The sequence below is a fragment of the Synchytrium microbalum genome (assembly GCF_006535985.1).
Source record: "Synchytrium microbalum strain JEL517 chromosome Unknown SmJEL517_scf0001, whole genome shotgun sequence".
Lineage (NCBI taxonomy): Eukaryota > Fungi > Chytridiomycota > Chytridiomycetes > Synchytriales > Synchytriaceae > Synchytrium > Synchytrium microbalum.
In genome coordinates, this window is record NW_022158350.1 from 897,459 (window position 1) to 916,832 (window position 19,374).

Here is a 19,374-nt window from a genome sequence, read left to right on the forward strand (position 1 = left end):
TCAGTAGCTAAACCGTGGAAAAATCTTCAGAACAAGATGGTGAGCACAACTACGGATGTGGAAGGAATTGTAAACTTTAGGGATTGTGCAGGCAGTTCCGCTAAAGGCTACAAAGCAAAGAACGGCACAATGAAGAAGGGCTACGTGTTTCGATGCGGCAATCCATCAAAAGTGAGTGATGATGGTAAAAAGACATTGAAGGAGCTCGGAGTTACGACATTCTATGGTATGCAAGAACATCACTTTTGTAGCTATAGTGCTCGCCGTGGTGAAATCCTGTCACAATTGATGCAATGTTTCGAATTTTAGATTTACGTAGTGATGTCGAAACCGCTGCCCATCCTAGTGTAGATATGGAAGAAGAGCATGGAATAGGCAGGAAACATGTTCCAGTTTACGCAAATGAGGACTGGTCGCCTGAAAAGTTGGGTTTGAGATGGAAGTTCTATGCATCCGGAAACGATGGATTCAGTGACGCTTATATGGAGATCTTACGGGCTGGTGCCAAGAGGTCGTTTGAACCATTCTTGAAGCATCTCATCTACGACGCAGGTGGTGCTGTTGTACACTGTTCTGCTGGTAAGTCTTGCAGGTCTGAAGATTATCAGACGATGCTTACACGTGTCCTTTTCGTTTAGGCAAAGACAGAACTGGAGCTATCGTAGCAATGCTTCAAGAATACATCGGCGTATCCGACGAAGACATCATATCCGACTATGCCATATCAGCAGCTGCGATGGAAGAGACCACAACCGAGGAACAATTACAGGGCATCGTAGATCGAACTGGAGGCCATTTGACCATCGATGGGGCAAGAAGGATGATGGGGGCCGAACCTGAATCTATGCGCCTCTTCTTGATAAAGATGAGGGAAAAGTATGGTGGGGCGGAGACGTACTTCAAATCGAACGTAGGACTTACGGACGAAGAGCTTGTTAAACTTAGAGAAGTGTTGGTTGTTGCTTAAAACCAGTGGCATAGAGCTTTCTGAACATATTATTAGACCAGATTTGTATGCTTTTATAGTATTATCGCCAAAGACCACTTTACTCTCATCCAGATATCAACATATTATAAAAATATCCCTCAACAAAGCTCATTGAAAAAGATGTCTCACAATCTTTTCTTGTTCCTTTTTGTGGTTGGAGGAGACTCCAGTAGCTGGTGCAGCAGCAGCATCTCGTCCAACGTAGTGGAGCTAGGGAATAGTGTAAGACGTCTTACGTTGAGGTGTGACTGTGTTCATCTTACCTCATTAGATCCAAGCAATTGCCGTAATCGAGGCTCTACAAATGAACATGCACCATTGTTTTCAGGCTCTTCCTGAATCCAGTAAAATGCTAGAAGAAGGAGTTGTAAATCAGCTAGACTCAAATGACTCAAAGCAGTCAGACACGAAACAAGATTTACATTTAGCATTCGAGAATTTGGCAATCTCTGCCTTCAAATGCTCAGCTGGGAATGGGCACAGCTCTTCTAATCGAATCACTGCGACTCGATCATTCATCTTTTTGGCTTCTCGTTCCTTGGCAAGCTCATAATACAGCTTTCCTGAAACGAATGCAACCTTTTCAACCCTACGTAGAAAAAATGAGGAGGCAAAAACAGTCAGGAGGCATATCCAGTATAATATCTAGTCACCATCGAGGTTCTTACTTCTCAGGGTTGCTGACACCAGGATCAGCCAAAACTGGCAAGAATGAAGTTCCAGGTGCCATATCAGAGAGACTGGAAACAGCAACTGCATGTTTCAACAACACTTTTGGGCCAACAACTATCAGTGGCCTTCGATATGGTCGTAACATCTAAGCGAGCGACGACACATTAGTGAACACGGGATCGCAAAGCAAGACAGCACAGAGACAGATGTACCTGACGACGAAGTAAATGGAAGTACTGCGACGGTAGTGTCGGATTGGCAACATGCATATTGACATTCGCTGGCGACGTAATGTCAATTGGTTGATCACAAAGCTTTGCAAGAACGAAAGAATCGTTAAGGAGGCGAAAAAACGCACATGACCGCACACTGGATCAACTTACTTGCAACCACCTCTCCACTCTACAGCTACTGTGCTCTGGTCCTGCTCCATCATAACCATGTGGCAAGGATATGACGATACCAGATTGTCTCAGCCATTTGGTCTCGCTTGAAGCGACATAGGTATCAATCATGACTTGAGCACCATTGCTATCAGGATCATACGGGTCAGAAAAGAAAGGAGAACAGACGTTTCCAACTCAGACTACGACGTTCAGCAACCAGAAGACAAGGGACTGAACTTACAAGAAATCACCAAACTGAGCCTCCCAGATACATAATCGATTAGGTGTTTCCCAACTTATCCCATATTCAAAGCCAAGCACAGCAAGTTCCGATAGACTAGAATTAGCAATTTCCAATTTGCCTTGCTTCTTTGCACCAGAACGCATATGGTTGAGAGGTATGACTGTCCTCTCGGTGTCTTGGTCAACCAGCATTGCATGTCGTTGGGAGAAGGTGCCTCTACCGACATCTTGACCAGAAATACGAACATTATAACCTTTTACAAGGAGAAGGGAATAATTAATTCTGGCCAAAGTTGAACTTGCAGGGTAAGCCCATGCGAAACACGTGTACTCTACCTTCAAGCATCAAGCTCCCCCACGCCAGAGCTTCAGCACTAGCCCAATCGAGTCCAACTCCTGATTCAATCTTTTGCTGTCTTGCTTCAATGTGGTGTTTGAGTAACCTTGGATGAACCACCATGTTGGTTGGTAGTGTAGTCGAGGCTTGACCGACACGCTTGAGTTGTTCAATTGCAACACCTGGAAGTTAATCAAAGCATTAGCTTTGAAAAAACATCTTCAAAAGCTCCATAACGTTGCATACCAGTATCTATGCTAGAAACTGACTCTCGAGGAATGGTCATCTTTGCCCATTTATGCTTCAGCGTATCAGCAACCGGCGTATACGTGTATGATTTTTGCAAGTGGTCATCAAGTGTAGCAAAATGATTGTCTCTAAACTCGTCAACTTGTTTTTGATCAGCAAGGACCTTTTCGGTCTATTTGAAAAGCAAGAGTCATTAGACGACAATATTACTTTTAGTACGCTTCTTTAGATATCTCACCAAGAGCTTCTCTTGATACATCTTCGGTACAGACTTGCGAGCTCTAATGTTCTTGTACATTGTAGGTTGAGTGAAAGACGGTTCATCGAGTTCATTATGTCCCATTCTCCTGTAAGCTATCAAGTCCAAAATAACATCCTTCTTAAACTTGTTTCGGTAGTCAACAGCCATCGCTACAGCTCTAGCAACATCTTCAGGGTGATCGGCGTTGACGTGTATGACGGGTGAATTTATCGATTTGGCGACATCTGACGTATATATGGTCGATCTAGCATTCATTGCTGGAGTTGTAAAGCCAACCCTAAAGGACCAGAGTTTAGACTTGAAATCCAATGATGAACGAATGACAACAGCCTGTTACTGATTGTTAACGATCAGGTGGACCGTCCCACCAGCTGAAAAATGGGGCAGATTTGACAAGCCTAAAGTTTCTTGATTTATTCCCTGCGAAGAGAAACAGAGTAAATAAGTGGGTTGATGCTGTTGGCATCACTTCGACTACCTGTCCACAGAATGCAGCGTCACCATGCAGCTGAACAGCCATTACACGATCTCCTATAGAGCAATCCTCTCCTGCTGCATCTCCTTCTTCAAATAAGTGCATTTGCCTAGCTCTAGCTTTGCCAACGGCTACCGGATTACAGGCTTCCAGGTGTGACGGGTTTGGGATCATTGAAACCTAATAACATATTAAATTATCGAGTTAGTCCATGTGAAGTCAAGTCAGTCAAGTTCGGAAACCGACATGTAGAGGATGACTAGAGCCATATGGCAAGTCCACAGCGGTACTGAGATGAGACAATACGTCGCCTGATCCAGGGACATCATCAGGAAATTCCCGGTTTCCTTTGATTTTGTGGAATAGAGCGGTTGGAGAGTACATTAAAATGTCGGTCAAAAAGTTCAATCGCCCTCGATGTGGCATACATAGAACTATGTCTCGGACGCCCGACAGATTCGCATGCTTGAAGAGAGAGTCTAGAGCAATCATCATGGATTCGGCGCCCTCCAACCCATATCTTTTCACCTGAGGAAACCTCTTTGCCATGAAGTGGTCAAACACTTCTGACTTTGTGAGGAGTGAAAAGAATCTCATCTTTTCTTCTGGTTTGAAGCGAGTCTTCTCGAATGATTCAATATACTGTGCCATCCAACGTGTCTCACTGTCGTTCTAAGCGAGCACATCAGCGAGCGTGTTGTCGTGTCAACACACACAGAAAAACTAACCGTATGTTCAAACTCGAAGCCAATTCTTGAAGTATATGACTTTCTCAAATGTCCGATAATCTCGTCGATTGTGGCCGTTTCTTTTGGAATAGAGGGATCATTTGCACTTGAGATGTGCAGGATGCCAGCAAGTTGGAAGGTCTGAGTAGACCCAGCGAGTCCATAACTTTTTGGATCCAAGGCAAGGATTTTTCTGTACATACAAATCGAGTATTGTGAGTTTGTTGTCCAAACTCCAGGATCCCTCTGTCAAAGTACCGTTCAGATTGCAAGCCCAACGGGTCAAGATCCGCATTAAGATGGCCATGCTTATGAAAAGCTTCAACTAATCTGACCAACGAGGATTGTGCATTTCGATTTTGCAGTTCAATGTCAGTATCTAGAAGAAACGCCTCAGTCAATTTGCAAGCGATGACGTTACGAAAACGATCTGTTACAATGGATTTCAACTTACAATCAGGTAGATCGACTTTCTTTGGAGATCTAAAGCCGTATATGTCTTTGTCGTATGTATACCACCGTACTTGATTCACTTTATTTAATTGTCGCGGAAGATGTTTCAACACCGACGGAGATATACGAGTCAGTATTTGGGCTGACGCCATTTCTCTTCAAAGTGACCACTACAGACTTCTCGTTTCCAAGTGGGATAGTAGCTCTGCTCAAAGACGAAAACTACAATGTCAAGGTGCAATTCAACTGTCAAACAGATCTACGCGACAAACGCGTTTCAAAAGCTACAGCCTACCATAACTTCTGTATTTGTATATTCGTGAATAAGATCTATATGTTACACGTGTATAGGAGTCAAAAAAAAGGCCGAAATCAAGCTGTTGCAGCTTCCGTCGCTATTGCAGCGTCCTTGATGCTTTGACGTAGCTTGACCAGATCCTCAAAGTTCGTCAGCTTCCTTTCAGTGGTGCCCTCGATATGAACATATTTAATATGTCCATCTCGAGCAGAATTCTCAAGCTTTTGAGGATCAGCGACAATGCCTTGCCGTGGCAGACCACGATTCAGTCCTTCTAGAAGCACACATGCTTTACAGAGACCGTGGCTTGCCATGTATCCACATCGCGTGCATTTGCCTAAATTTTTGTTTGGTAGTGAGCTGCAAAAATATAACCAAACACATAGGTAAAGGACAACCTTTACCTGGACTTGTTGGCCTAGTCTGCGATGGTAGTCCAAACGCCTCTCCTGAATGTATGATATCTATTCCAATAAGAATCTTAGCACCAAAATGATCGTTTGAGTGGTCTCAAGCGTGGTCTTACCCATAATAGCACTTGGCCTGATTGACTCCAAATCCTTCAAGAACGCTCGTGCATGACCTCGATAAGCATTAGGAGAATATATACACTCTGTTGAGAAGTAGTCCAGTTTTTTAAAGTAGGCATACCTAGTTTGACGACCAAAAAAAGTAATGAGGAGGAGCTCTTATGTTTATACTTAAGACTTAAAGTAGCAACACCTTACATGACGATCTCCTTCTCATAAGTATACTTGAATGGCTTGCTTCTAGGTATCACGTCATCTGTTGCTGTGGTGATGCTGGTACATCTTTGCAGTCTTGCAATGTCACCTCGAAAAACTATGCAGCAAAAACTGTCAGATTTCAGAATTCACTGTCAAACAAGTTCACAACGAACGACTCAACTGTTCATGAGGACTGTTTCTGCAATATCATCAGCATTATGACCAGTAACGATATGGTCAACTCCTAACATCAGAGCGCCTCGATCAAGAGCTTGTCTCCTAAATACTCCACAGAATGTACCTTGGGAAAAGCAAATGGTATTAGTCAGTGTGTGCAAAAAATCATTAATGAAAGAGAAGCTTACAGTTATTTTTTAAACCAACAGCGTTGACAATGTTATCCATTGACCACCCATACAATTCCTCATACGATATGATCTTCAGTGGTAGAGCGTATTCGTCACGATTCCTCTTTACAGACTTATGATTGAAAGAAAGTGTTATGCACGATTCATAGGCATTTAACTTCCAGCAGCACGTTATAACTCGCCTCGAGCGAATCATCCCTATAGCCTGTAATTCCTTCGTCGACCGACAGGAGGAAAAGATCTAGTCCGTACTCATGTCTTTCATTTAATAGCTTCATTACATATGCGAGTACCGTTGAATCTAACCAAAGGAAGAAGTATGTAGCACTTTTTTTGCATGATAGAAATGTCGCAAACATTCACCACCAGGCGAGGTGACACTGACTGGATAACAAGATCAGTTACATACCTTTGCCTCCAGAAGCACCTATGGCGACTCTCTCGCCCTTCTCGAATAGACGTGACTCTGTGACTGTAATGTGCACTTCGGTTTCAAAGACATAGAAAAAGCATCCGCGACATATCTGCTGTCCAGTCTTGGGCCGCTTGACTACTGCACGTTCCTTGTTACATAAGACACATATTTTCACCATCTTTTCTATCTTATGTTGGGTGTTGGGATGACTGAGTAACGCTTTGTACAGAGTTGGAAACTGAAGCGTGAGCAAAGTGGACGGCCAAACTTAAAACATCGCCAAATCAGAGGCCATATTCTCGTATTTGACGCGGATAGGTACTTATCCCCATGTTTCTTCACGTCTAATTGATGGCGTTTCGAATTCGAATCAAAAGCTCAGCGATGCAGGAAGGCGACTTGCACTTGGAAGCGCTGAGATCTCTGCAAGGGTACGATGCTAGAAGACTTGACTTCGTTATGAAACATGTCAAAATGAAAGAGCACAGTCGCTTATATTGAAAGCATCTTAATACAATGGAACCGATCTTATACTTGCCAGCATACAATCTACTCTTCTCCCTCTGCTTCATTTCGCAATTCTTGCTCATCATTAGAATCAACCCAGTGTATAACAATCAGACGTCCACGAATCCGATCGTTGTCAGCATCATGTATCAATCCAGATCCTGAAGACAATTTGACATTCTCACATTTCAAGAGATCTTCAAAGACCGACCACAAAGTTTCATAACACGAGTCATCAGTGCATCGTCGTACAGAGTCCACCAGTCCATCATGAGGCTCCAATACGGTGTCCATACTATACTTGATCTCGAGCTTTGGAAATGCTAAGTTTCGAGCTGCTGCGGCTTCGACAAGAGCGTTTCCACAGACGGTGTTACGAATGGGATTTACGATTAATGATATGAGTCGACTCATAGTTGAGATGATGGCAATCAAGATATTACAGGAAATCTCCAAATAAATCTAAAGTGAGTGTTTTCCATCTTCGAGCAGTATCGTGGTATCAAGCCAAGATCAAATGGAGCTTCAGGGAAGCCACAACGACTTATTCCTTTGAGCTGCCCTCCTCGCCTTTCCAAGAATACAGCCAATCCACCACCTACAGCATCGGATATTGGTATAATTATGTTACGTAAACGAGGGAAGTCGAGGTGGAATACGGGACGGTCAATATGAAAGCTAAGAGATTCTATTTATCATCACCTTCACCGTTCCAGCTCATTTCCAAAAGACTCTCTGTTCTAGCTCGATAGTTTCCAGCTGGAATGGTTTGCTTGCAAGTGTTGACTGACATACGTTTGACCTAAGTCACATATGTCTATCACAAAAGCAGTTTGTGGTTGCAGTTATGATTGCTGATGGATTCTTGCGTTGCATGTGGATATACTGCAACTGAAGCTGATGCAGGTTTGGCAATTTGCTGCAAATATCCAGACAAGCTTGATCCATTGTGGCCGAGCAAATAGCCAATTCTTGCCGTGTTTGGAAGCTATTGCACTCCAAAGCATTATGATAAGAGGCGGCACTATATTGGCAACGTTTTAACCTCCTATCTATACATAACGCTTCAAATGTTGTGACTGCCTAAAGGCCGCCAAAGCTGCTAGTGGCTTTGGTTGAGGCTGGCTCCCGGAAGCATGGTCCATGGGTACGAGTATCTCCTTTATATTTGGTGACTTTGTAGCGAATTCAGCAAATTCTGAGGACTCATCAGGTATATCGAGTCGTGTGAGGGTGGGCGGGGAGTATCGCATGATGTGAAGAGCCCCTATGCTGTGCGGATAGATTATAAAGGTAGCTTGGTCGCAAGCGTTTACTACTTCAGTAGCAATACTGAGAATAGTTTGATTGCGAATTTCCTTCATATCTGCATCATCGGAATCCTCCTGACCAGCGTAATGTCTGTTCAAATACGGGATCCAGCTCTGGTCGACCAGATGCGCGAGGTAAAGCGTTCGTACATATGACAGCGCCCGCTGATTGTAACGTTCTGTAGGGCCTACAAGATTTGACAGCACCAATCGTACACAATCACCCTCATCGGGCTTCTTTGGCTTCTCTTCTACAGCATTCACTTGCAGAGAAAGAAGATGATGCATTTAAGGTCTGAGGTTGAGCCAAGCGCTGCAGAGAAAAGTTGATGACTTTATTCAAGGATTGTTAAACAGAGTTAAACAAACTTGCTTACATGACCAGCTTCACAACACAAGCGTCTAACTGCGATAGGGTTCATTTCTTTGAAGCTCTTGCCATAACATTGAGTGTACGATCTGTTGCGCTGACAAGATGTTATTCCAAATTTCAATCGGCAAGTGAACCACCAATGAAAAAGCAAAATTGGGTTCAGAACGTGTTTGACAGATACTATAGATCCTCGTATGCCATGCCTTCGTTTACATCCTTATGTTCAGCAGTTGTGGTAGCAGTTGACATTTCGTTTGATGTCTTTGATGTAGACATACTACAGATGAATCGAATTGAGTAAGTGAGGGGAGAAGATTGGAGAATCACCCGTGCATATTCATTTGATTCCATCGAAGCTTTCATCTCAGAGCTCCAGCCTTGCATGTCGTCCTGTTTGTATATGATTTCAGCATTTCAGCGGCTCGAACTTGGACGCAAACAGAATTTGTCACGTCTACAGCGAAACTACTAAAGCATTATTCAAGCTTACCTGATATCAATGATGTCGCCTTACACACTTGTAGGTGTTCAACCCCTGAGCTTGTAGAAAATTGGTTAGTTGAAAGTTAGCAGTGAGACTTGTCGCCGGATGATGTTGAGAAGCACTCTCATTGACGTCGAAAGCCTTCATTAGCTTATAGAATACAACAGTACGTGTGAAAGACGTGTAATATCGTCTGTCGGGTTCAATCCTCGTCACTGCGGCAGCTTGTCACAATTGGTTGACCTTGTGCATGCAATATATTTTCTATCTCTTTTACAAATAAATCATCATTTTGAAGCCTTTACATCAATCTAGAAACAACAGCAGCTTTATAACTACCAATCAAGACATAATAGACCTGTGACTCAAGATTTACCACCATTAATAAAATCGTATGGAGAGTAAGGAGAGTCTGGTGATAGTTCCAGAGCAGTCAAATAGTGAGTTGACGAGTCTCTTCCAGCCTGAACCAGTTTGTGGTCAGGCTTTCGAGAGACGTCAGCTTTGGTGGTTGGAAATTCTGGCATGAATACGTCCGATTCCTTGGAAGGCTGTGCGCCAACCATAGGAAGTACTGGCGATACGTTTGACTCTTTGGGAACTACAGACGATACGTTCGATTCCTTGGAAGGCTGTGTGCCAACCACGGGAATCGCTTCGGCCAGAGTAGATTCGACAGTTGTTGGCTTTTCTGCAATTGATTGACTTTGCTTAACGACACGGGTGTCCTTGGGAAGCCAGTCTGATCCAAATTGTAAGTCAAAGTCTACAGCGATCATCGGATTCTAGGTAAAGGAAATATTTTTTAGCGAAGATCATTTCAAAAAAAGGTACAAATCATGACTTACTTCAATTTCCAGTTTGTCTGGTGGAGCAGCAACTGGACAAAAGGTTGGAGCGACTACTTCTTCCCTTTTCGGAGACACCTTGATTCGTTGAGCAGCTTCTTCAAACATTTTGTCGTCTTTGTATGTATCCAATAGCTCCATCACAGTCTTTTTAGTTTTGATCTCTGTTCTCGCAGCGGGGAACAATTCTACTCTGGCTGTACTGATGTTTCGAATTGGAGAAGCGTTGGTAGCAATCCTTACTCGAGTTGGTGAAATCGTGATGGGCATTCGAGGAGATGATGGGCAAGGTGAAGGACTGGCTGAGGGTGTATTTACAGGGCTGACTTGACGCCAAGGTGTTGGCATCGGTTTACGAGTTGGGACTGGCTTTTCGTAAATTACCTTTCCTGCATGTCGTTTTGGCAGTTCACCGGTTTGGAAGAAGCGACTGTTCTTGACGGGCTCATATGTGGCTAATACGTGTGGCTTGTTGGAAGTACTACTAGGATTGACAGTGCTGTCTTCGAATTTGCGTAAGATGCTCTGGACTCGTCGAGGACTTTGCCACGGATCCTTGTCAGTCCAGCGTGCGACTAAAGAGTCAAGAGTTTCTAATACGGGTTTGGAGACCATGAAGGGTTCTACAGGGCTGCGATCGGGCTTGAATAGGAATGGTTCAACTTCTACTTCTCGTTTTATGGGTGATCCTCCTACAACTTTCATCGTTGAGTTCCGTTCCATTCTTTCTATTGCGAGTGCTACTGCTGATTTTGGTAAGGTGGGTTCTATCGGTTTCCCGAGTTTTGGCACTACAGGCTTTCCTTTTGCTTTTGCTGTTGATTCTCCTACTAGACCAGCTACCGGATTTACTATAGGAGTATCTGCATTGGTATCAAATAAGACACGTTTCACACTTTCTTCGAATGGCGTTGTAGGTGTTTTCAATTCGGCAGCTGGAGCAAACATCGTAATCATCCGATCTGGAGTTCGTGGAGATCCGATTGAACTACCATTACCATCCTTTTTACGTTCTTGAGATTTTACCGACCATTGGAAGATCTCGACGGTATCCTTTTGTACGACTTCCTTTTGGTAAGCTTCAAGGGCAACATCCAAAGCGGTTTTACCCAGAGCATTCGTCAGACATGGGGATGCCCCTTTTTCCATGAGAGAGATGATGGCACCATGCAACCCAACACACGAGGCGAGATGCAGGACTGTATTCTCATGAGACCCAAACCTTGTTGAATTCAAGTGTTCTGCACATGGCAAGCTCTACAAAGACATGGGGTGGATCATGAGTTACTTCATTTTTACGGTTTTATATGATGACACACTTGTGTATAATCACTTTTGCACTAGTTTCAATTGCACATTACCTTGAGAAGGACCGTAACAACTTCCTTGTTCCTCTTTTCTTCCGTCTCAGTTTCACTCGTAGAATACATGGCCATAGCAGCAGCTAGGCCAGTCATTCGACTCCCGTCCTTGCCAATAATGTCTGCGATATGATCGGCAATTTCGAATGTATCGTCAGATTGTCGAGTGGCGAGCATCGGGTACTTTTCCAAATGACGAGATACGATAAGCGAGTTGCCTATTCTGATTGCATTGAAGAATGACCTGATGGGTTCTTCTTCGTCTAGTGAAAGAGATGCGGATGAGAGTATTAGTATATGTTGAAGTAAATGTTCGGTTGATGACGGGGAAAAACAGCATGTTACAAGCTGTTTCGCCGTGGAAGGAGACAGGAACAGGATGATGTAAGGTAGTAACATCCATCACCCTCTCTTTTAGCTCCCACCCACTCATGGAACTAGAAGCTTTCACGCTGACACAAAACACTTAAAGATTGCTTACCTGCGAGCATGGTCCAAGGATCTACAGCAAGACTATACAAAACATGAATTCGTGATATGTATAAGAAGATGCAATGATGCTCAATGCCTTTTATAGTCTTTCAAACAAATCCGTCGTCACCGTAGTCGTCTTTCATTCGATTTCACTGCGGTAGTAGGACGAGGACAACTAGCGATACGTTACCATGGCGAGATGAATACATGAAGCAAAGTCATATATACGTGACTGGCGCGTATATCCGCTAGCGGGTATCCCCTCACTTTGAAACATCATCACACAACTTGAAGATTCACTGTTGTTGCTCGACATCTTACTAGTAGTAGTTGCTCACACCTAGAGCATGTTTGCATCCAAGTGGCATTATACGTTCTTTGGTCTAGACACATTCAACAGCATCGCAACTGCAATAATATCGCAGATCTACGGTATATATTTCTTGCTACGGATTCACAAGCTGGCTAAAGCATTCTACCGTGTAAGTCATTGCAAATATTTGATCATTTAGAATGCATTCGTTCATTGTCGCGATCATGCTTTACTATTCATGTTTGCTCGCAAACCAACATTCATCAAAACATCAAACAATAGATTGCGACGGGGACCAGTGAGATATACAGGCTCATAGATGTCGCGATAGCTAATGGAGAAGCTAGAACAGAGACTTCTATACCACAATCTTCTGGAGCCTCCACTCCAACCTCCTCGAATGACACATCATCAGCAACCACTTTGATACCGTCTGACGATGGTCACTCATTACACGTGATGAATTCGGCTATAGGCAGACCGCTGGGTGTCGTGTCTCCCAAAGTCATCTTCAGAATCGGTAAGTTATTGTTGTGTTGGAACCTGTATTGGGGTTTACCCTAATTCCTTCTAGATCGAGCCATACTGTTTTCAAACAAGCTAGAGGTATTGTGAACGCGCTTCCACCGCCCTCATTCTTTATTTTAAAACCTGAGTCGACTGCAGATGGAAAGACGCCAGTTGGAACTCAAAGATGGACGATGGGATCTAGCAGTGAAGGGAATCATGGAGAAGAAACTCTTTCCCGATAGATCCAATCTTTTTACGTATGTCATCCATTTATCCTGTAATTTATTTGATTCAGTAGTTGCAAAAGACAACTTTGTCGTTTGACGTGGCACTTTTGTCATTACGATGAAATTTAAAGTTGCCGCTACATATGCTCATTTCATCCGCTTTTTGAACTGCAGCCCACACGCTACAGTTCTTAGAATTGTCGTCAACAATATCGGAGCAACTTATAATCTCTTGCATGATCTGAATGCACGAGCAGCTACAAAATACGAATCCAACATGAAGTCTTCGGAGCGCAAACTTCTGGAGGTCCGTGAGAGCAGTGGTTTTAGTTACCGCTTCCCGCCAGGCTAACTGATGTCAACGTCATAGTTATGGGAGCTGTTGATGCCAAACGAGAGATTAGAAGGTAGAATAACAAAACAGTGGCAAAAGATTGGATTCCAGGGTAGCGATCCAGCTACAGACTTTCGAGGAATGGGTATGTTTTTATCTGAATTGAGCACGGCGATCAACGACCCTGATCTAGCTCGTTTGTAGGGATGTTAGGGCTGGATGATCTACATTATTATGCCAAGAATCATCCAAAGTCGGCAGCAAGAGTCTTGTCTAGCTCGCATCACGACACGACATGGTGTGTATTACGTCTGTTAACCTTGTGGTTTGGCCTCGTCTGATTCACAAAAACTGTACCAACAGGTTCTCATTCGCCATCGTTGGCATCAACATTACCAAATTTGCATTGACTCTCGTGAGGACAAGACAAGCAAACCATTTTTTCTACAGTTATGGTATCTCGAAGGACGTGTATCAAGAGTTATATTGTAAGGCCTAAGTGTTCTCTGTAGTATACGTCCCCCGATACCACGACTGAACCACACTCCCTACCATTAGGTTATCTATTTGATGGTTTTGAACGTTTCTGGACATCTTACTCAGATACGATTACCGTCATGGATTTTTCACGTATTTTTGACAAGTACCAAGCTCGAGTCGAGCGAGAACTATGGGGTATGCAAACGCAGCTATGCTTGAACGGTTTCCATCAGTTGGGCTAACATGCCTTAAACACAGAACGACGCGAAACAGTCTTGGACCCCAACTCGACGAATTTGCTGAGGTCAAAGAAGAATCGATAGAATCGGCTGAATCGGCATTTTTGATCGTATTGATTTGTTTATATTTCCTCCAAAACATGTAAAAATCTGTTTGAAGTTTGAAGCTGTTTAACAGTTGCAAAGTTTCGAGAGCTTCGCAATGTCGAAGAAAGACCAGAACAGCAGCGTGCATATCGCTGGAGCAGTGCTCGCCTCCCTACAATTTGACATGCTGAATGAAGAACGCGAGATTGAAGGCTTCTTGATAGGACAAGTTGTCAAACGAACAATTGACGAAGTGAGCTGTTCGAGCTCAGTTAAAACAAGAGTCAAACAAAACTAACGACACATAATACCTCAACTAGATCTCTGATCATGCCCGTGACGCCTCATCACGCATAGAAACAAGAATAATAGTCACTGGCCACATTCCATCAACTCGAAAATGTTATGATATGCTAGGTCAAGTGGATTATACTTTATTGAATAGCTTGATGGCTGATAAGAAGGATTCTGTATTGGGATACTTTAAGTTTAGGAGGAATACACGTATGGACGTCTCGTTGAGGTAAAAGGAGGTTCCTGTTTCGCATGCCTTATGGATGAGGGGTTTTTTTTGCCCCTACCGCCTGAAAGCAACGACTGAACCAATAAATCACTCTCATTGACTCTTGTACAGAGAGGCAGCTGTATATGACTCGCTCCTAAAGAGGCCGGTAACGAATGTAGATCTATCGTTACTAGAATGTCAACTCTTGTGTATTGTGACAGCTCATCCTCCCGAAACATCAACTCTGACATTGGATTTCTCCTTTTACAACAAGACGGCAACATCGACGTGAGTTAATTGATTACTAAGTTGAGGATGAAGATTCTTGCAATATTTATCTCTGAGTCCTAAAAAATTCGCCGTACCTGTAGGACATTTCAGAGGCTACCTCTAGTCATTGGAAATCTGGTCGAGAGTACACAGGCGCAATATCATGCTTTTGCGTCAACGATGCCTGCACAGAGGTAAAGCGTTTGTTGTTGAGACTTCCAGGCCTCCGACAAGAAAGTAATGTAATAATCCAACAATAGTCCACTGGATGCAGCCATGGCTTCATTCTCTCTGAATTATGTACAGGATTACATCAATATCTACAAACAGTCGATTGGGATGCTGACAACAGCAGCTGATGAACTACTCGAAAGTGAAGCAGAGCTGGCCCGACTTAGGGAATTGGTTGCCAACCAGATGCAACAAAACTAGACACAAAAGTTCTTTACATAGATGTAGGAAATGTGATTTGAGAAAGAGTTCTCCCTCATAGTTGTTATATTTGTCCTTGTCACCTTGTTAAATACATTTGCTACTGTTTTTTACTCTGCTTCTACTGCACTATACTCTTGTACATTGCAACCCCAAAAAGGAATTTATTCTGAAGCAGAGTCGTTATCATCGACAGGATACACAAGTGAGAATTCAATTCTATAACTTTTAGCAAGCTGTGATATCCTCCTCACGAATCGAGATGTACCTGCTACACGATATGCCATAAACAAGGTATTATGCTTCAAAGAGACTGACGCCAACGTCTCATCACCATCAACATAATTCAACTTGCCGCTCATATTCAATGGTGATTCCTCATCTTCATCATCTTCTGCCATATCATCACCCCGCTTTTCCAGATCCGGTATAATCTGGTCATTCAAATCATATTCAAACGACAAGACTAGATCCAATCCTGCAGATTCCGGTTGGTCATCTACCAATAATGTGTAATCTCCCGGTTTGAATTTACGGCATTCACTGCTAGGTGGCGTTGTGGTACTCAGATCTAGACTAGTCATGGTTGCCAGATATTTGATAAAGTCAGGACTGACTAGCCAATCATGGATTCGTTTTACAGAGACGGACCCATCGTTACTGGCAGGCTGACTATTACTCTCACAAATACTATAACGGCGTCGATTCGGCGGTCCAACCTGCTCAAACGGACACTTTACAAGTTGGCGAGCGATGGTATTGGCAATATCAAGTTCCAAAAAATTTTGTAGCGTGATTGATGATTCGTCGAGAAAGGTTGAGATGAGTGCTTCACAGGATAATTGTTGTTGATATGCGGGATTGATTAGTAGCCACCAGTCGAAGCTGGAGAACATGTCTGGATATGATTTTTCTTCGTCGGCGCTGGTGGTGCTCATGGTTTCGTCCTTGGCTTCTTTGTCGGCTTCGGTGTCTTCTGATGGAGGGCCATGGAACCAACCGCTAAATCACGAAAAATTCAGCATCATTTTATGTACGTGCAGGTTTTTTGCGTATCACATACCTGACAGAGACACGATCACGCCTTCCCAAGACCTCTTCTACTTCATGATATGACGTTGGCGATACCTTAAAGAAGGCAATAGTATTCCATTGAGGAATTATGGATTTGATTATTTTGCTTGGTTGACTGTTGTCGTCCCTATTCGTACAGAGCGTTTAGCAAAAAACACTCCGATGCCAACTGGTAGATTGCTTACGCATCAAAGAGATTCAGACGACCACCATCTCCTTCATTCCAGTCCTTATCTACTAAATACACTATGAATGCAACACGACGATGCGTTTTGTCTGTTCCAATATCATCATCATGACACGCCAAAAAGCCCATCGGTGGATACTTGTGTCCAGATATATCGATCGTTGTTCCTAGCTCTACATTCATGAGCTTGGATATGACGGGAGCTAAAGAGTGTAGGCTCTCGCGCAGTTTGACGAGAGGTTTGACTTGTGTGATTTCAAAGTCCTACCAGAAAGAAAAAGTCAATACGAGAAATAGCAAAATTTACAAATACAAGCAAGTACTTGCATCAAACTTGTCGAAATGATACAAATCGTTGCTTTTTCTAACTAGAGGCTGTTCCAACATTGTATCCCGTACAGTGCTCAAAAATTGTTGACCAAAGACAGATTTGAGCACGCCGTGTTGGAAGGGTACTGAATAGAGGGCTCCAAAAGATAAAAGCACATCGGTATCTTCACGGATCGTTCCACTTTGAGACAAGAATTCCTCCGTCTTTTTCACGAATGATGCGTCAAAAGTGGCAGATGCTTTTGAATTCTGTTTCGGAGAAGCGTTTGTTGGAGTGGTTTTTTGCTTCTTGGAAAGTCGTAGATCGACTTCCTCGGTGTCTCGTTGCTTCCTAGTCATGGCTCTACAAGGTGATCGATCGTTTTCGTCGAGTGACTTCCAGATTCTTGCAAAAACGAAATACACACTAGTAACCAATCGGTCCTTATAAAGTAGTGAAGCACGGAATGTCACGAAGCAATTCATACATTCAAAGCATTTTAAATCATCTCGCAGACTCTAACGAGCCTGAATCGAACAACTGCACTGCAGTATCACCATGTTTGGTGCAATCTGGAATTCCACGAATACTGACTCCATTGAAGCTTGGAGGCGATCAGCCGTTAACTTTAAATCATCGCATTGGTATGTCAGAACGATGGATCTAGTTGGTTGACTCGTTGCAAACCTTTTTGGAACTTGAGCAACATCTGATTAACCCCCACGCCTTTCCTAGTAATGGCATCCATGGCCCGTCATCGTGTCGAGCTAGACGGAACGATCAAGGCTCAACACGTTGGAGACTATTACGTGCAGCGAAGCACGCCTGGAGGTCTGATCTTGTCTGAGGCAACTGCTATAAGCGCTGAAGGTGTAGTGTCCCTCCGAGCGCCAGGAATTTATACGCAAAGTCATATCGACGCATGGAGGACCGTTGTTGCTCGAGTTAAAGAAACCAATGCCGTGTTCTTCATGCAATTATGGCATGGTGGAAGAGCGTCTCATAGTGCTTTCCAACCAGACAATCAGCTGCCCGTTTCATCGTCTCCGGTAGCTATATCTGGGACCGTTATGCTGCCAAAGAAGGGGGCCATACCTTTCGAGACTCCAAGGGAGTTGACGACTGAGGAGGCATATGATCGGGCGAGAGAGTATGGAAGGGCTGCTCAAGTAAGCCAAACGTATTTTGATTAGAGGTGGACGATGTTGTATTTACTGAAAGTCCAACTTTGTGTATACTCTTAGCGTGCCAAAGATGCAGGTTTCGACGTAAGGAATGAGTTCTCTTCCATGTGTTCAACCTAATTTGCCAACAATTGTGTCAATAGGGAGTCGAGATTCACGGCGCTAATGGATATTTGGTGGATCAATTCTTGCAGTCTACCACAAACCAGCGTACTGATGAATATGTAAGTCCAGGGGTTTCAGTTTCTGGCAAAGTACTACGTAGTATTTACAAACTCACTCGACCAACAGGGTGGTTCGGTGGAAAACAGATGCAAATTTGCATTACTCTGTGTCGAGGAGTGTATAAAAGTATATGGATCATCGCGTGTTGGTATTAGACTAGCTCCGCATGGAGCTCAGGCTGGAATAGCGGATGCAAACCCGGTGGAAACATGGACTTGCTTGCTGAGAATGTTGCTTCCATACAACCTTGCCTACGGTATTTCTTGGTTGTCGCTCAAATCTGATTCATAACACCTAAATTTTGCCTTCTACACTAGTTCACTTGGTCCAACCTCCTAATTTAGTTGTCGAGCCAAAGGACTTCAATGGGCCCAATCTAGACCCGTACTTGAAAACATACCGAAACGGTGGTGGAGTTGTAATCACTTGTGGTGCTTATACACCAGCAACTGCTGTTCAACATGTCGATACGGATACAAGTGATGCCATCGCATTTGCTAGACTCTTCATCTCAAACCCAGATCTAGTCGAAAGAATCAAGACTGGAAGGCCCCTGCAACAGTACGAGAGCAGTCTCTTTTACTCGTAAGTGATGTTGCATGTGTGTAAATGATGACAACTCTTCGGTGTTCATATGAGCCGCTTCTTTTAGGGCACATTGGAATGGGTACTCGAACTATCCAACATTTAGCACGGACCCAGAAATGAAGGAATGGGGTAAATGGACGTCGTATAGAGGGACTTCAAGTCCAAGGGCTTCAATTTATAAATCGAAGTGATGACCACTAATACAAGTTTCGGTTGAGCAATATTCTTCCAAAAGCCGTTTCTTGCAATTCTTATCCTTGCTGATTGGCATGGATATGCGGACGATCCAACATTTAGAACTGACGCAAAAGTTAAGGAATGGGGCGGGCATCGTCTAGAGGGACTTCAAGTCCCTGGGCTGATGGAGGATCAGGACACGTCCGAATTCAGAACAATGCGGTATGGTACGTAGCCGTTGATAATCGACTGCTCCACAGTCTCCACAACAGT

General features: G+C 43.6%; 6 protein-coding genes across 6 annotated transcripts; 3 read left to right on the top strand and 3 right to left on the bottom strand.

The window, feature by feature from the left end:
• Nucleotides 1-1,046: 1,046 nt before the first annotated feature.
• On the bottom strand, nt 1,047-4,945 carry KGD1 (oxoglutarate dehydrogenase (succinyl-transferring); the record flags this gene model as incomplete). The annotated part of the gene is made up of 17 exons (XM_031166162.1): nt 1,047-1,049; nt 1,118-1,198; nt 1,252-1,340; nt 1,411-1,577; nt 1,657-1,805; nt 1,873-1,974; nt 2,044-2,191; nt 2,288-2,543; nt 2,626-2,808; nt 2,873-3,047; nt 3,114-3,414; nt 3,475-3,557; nt 3,616-3,792; nt 3,859-4,284; nt 4,341-4,533; nt 4,599-4,719; nt 4,795-4,945. The coding sequence occupies 17 exons, from the start codon at nt 4,943-4,945 to the stop codon at nt 1,047-1,049; spliced, it is 2,805 nt and encodes a 934-aa protein (XP_031027703.1).
• A 220-nt stretch (nt 4,946-5,165) lies between these two features.
• On the bottom strand, nt 5,166-6,780 carry SmJEL517_g00233 (uncharacterized protein; the record flags this gene model as incomplete). Its single annotated transcript, XM_031166163.1, has 8 exons — nt 5,166-5,428; nt 5,496-5,555; nt 5,618-5,742; nt 5,820-5,934; nt 6,001-6,120; nt 6,185-6,299; nt 6,358-6,488; nt 6,597-6,780. 8 exons carry the CDS (start codon nt 6,778-6,780, stop codon nt 5,166-5,168), a joined length of 1,113 nt encoding a protein of 370 aa, XP_031027704.1.
• A 5,526-nt stretch (nt 6,781-12,306) lies between these two features.
• SmJEL517_g00234 (uncharacterized protein) lies at nt 12,307-14,146 on the top strand (the record flags this gene model as incomplete). Its single annotated transcript, XM_031166164.1, has 10 exons — nt 12,307-12,441; nt 12,555-12,792; nt 12,847-12,878; nt 12,939-13,039; nt 13,184-13,316; nt 13,380-13,488; nt 13,548-13,641; nt 13,707-13,831; nt 13,902-14,018; nt 14,082-14,146. 10 exons carry the CDS (start codon nt 12,307-12,309, stop codon nt 14,144-14,146), a joined length of 1,149 nt encoding a protein of 382 aa, XP_031027705.1.
• A 118-nt stretch (nt 14,147-14,264) lies between these two features.
• On the top strand, nt 14,265-15,356 carry SmJEL517_g00235 (uncharacterized protein; the record flags this gene model as incomplete). Its single annotated transcript, XM_031166165.1, has 5 exons — nt 14,265-14,402; nt 14,470-14,672; nt 14,784-14,942; nt 15,026-15,118; nt 15,185-15,356. The coding sequence occupies 5 exons, from the start codon at nt 14,265-14,267 to the stop codon at nt 15,354-15,356; spliced, it is 765 nt and encodes a 254-aa protein (XP_031027706.1).
• A 164-nt stretch (nt 15,357-15,520) lies between these two features.
• Nucleotides 15,521-17,286, bottom strand: SmJEL517_g00236 (uncharacterized protein; the record flags this gene model as incomplete). The annotated part of the gene is made up of 4 exons (XM_031166166.1): nt 15,521-16,358; nt 16,420-16,557; nt 16,616-16,881; nt 17,017-17,286. The coding sequence occupies 4 exons, from the start codon at nt 17,284-17,286 to the stop codon at nt 15,521-15,523; spliced, it is 1,512 nt and encodes a 503-aa protein (XP_031027707.1).
• Nucleotides 17,287-17,393: 107 nt separating this feature from the next.
• SmJEL517_g00237 (uncharacterized protein) lies at nt 17,394-19,115 on the top strand (the record flags this gene model as incomplete). Its single annotated transcript, XM_031166167.1, has 7 exons — nt 17,394-17,571; nt 17,663-18,096; nt 18,172-18,195; nt 18,255-18,335; nt 18,403-18,592; nt 18,681-18,921; nt 18,989-19,115. 7 exons carry the CDS (start codon nt 17,394-17,396, stop codon nt 19,113-19,115), a joined length of 1,275 nt encoding a protein of 424 aa, XP_031027708.1.
• Nucleotides 19,116-19,374: the final 259 nt, after the last annotated feature.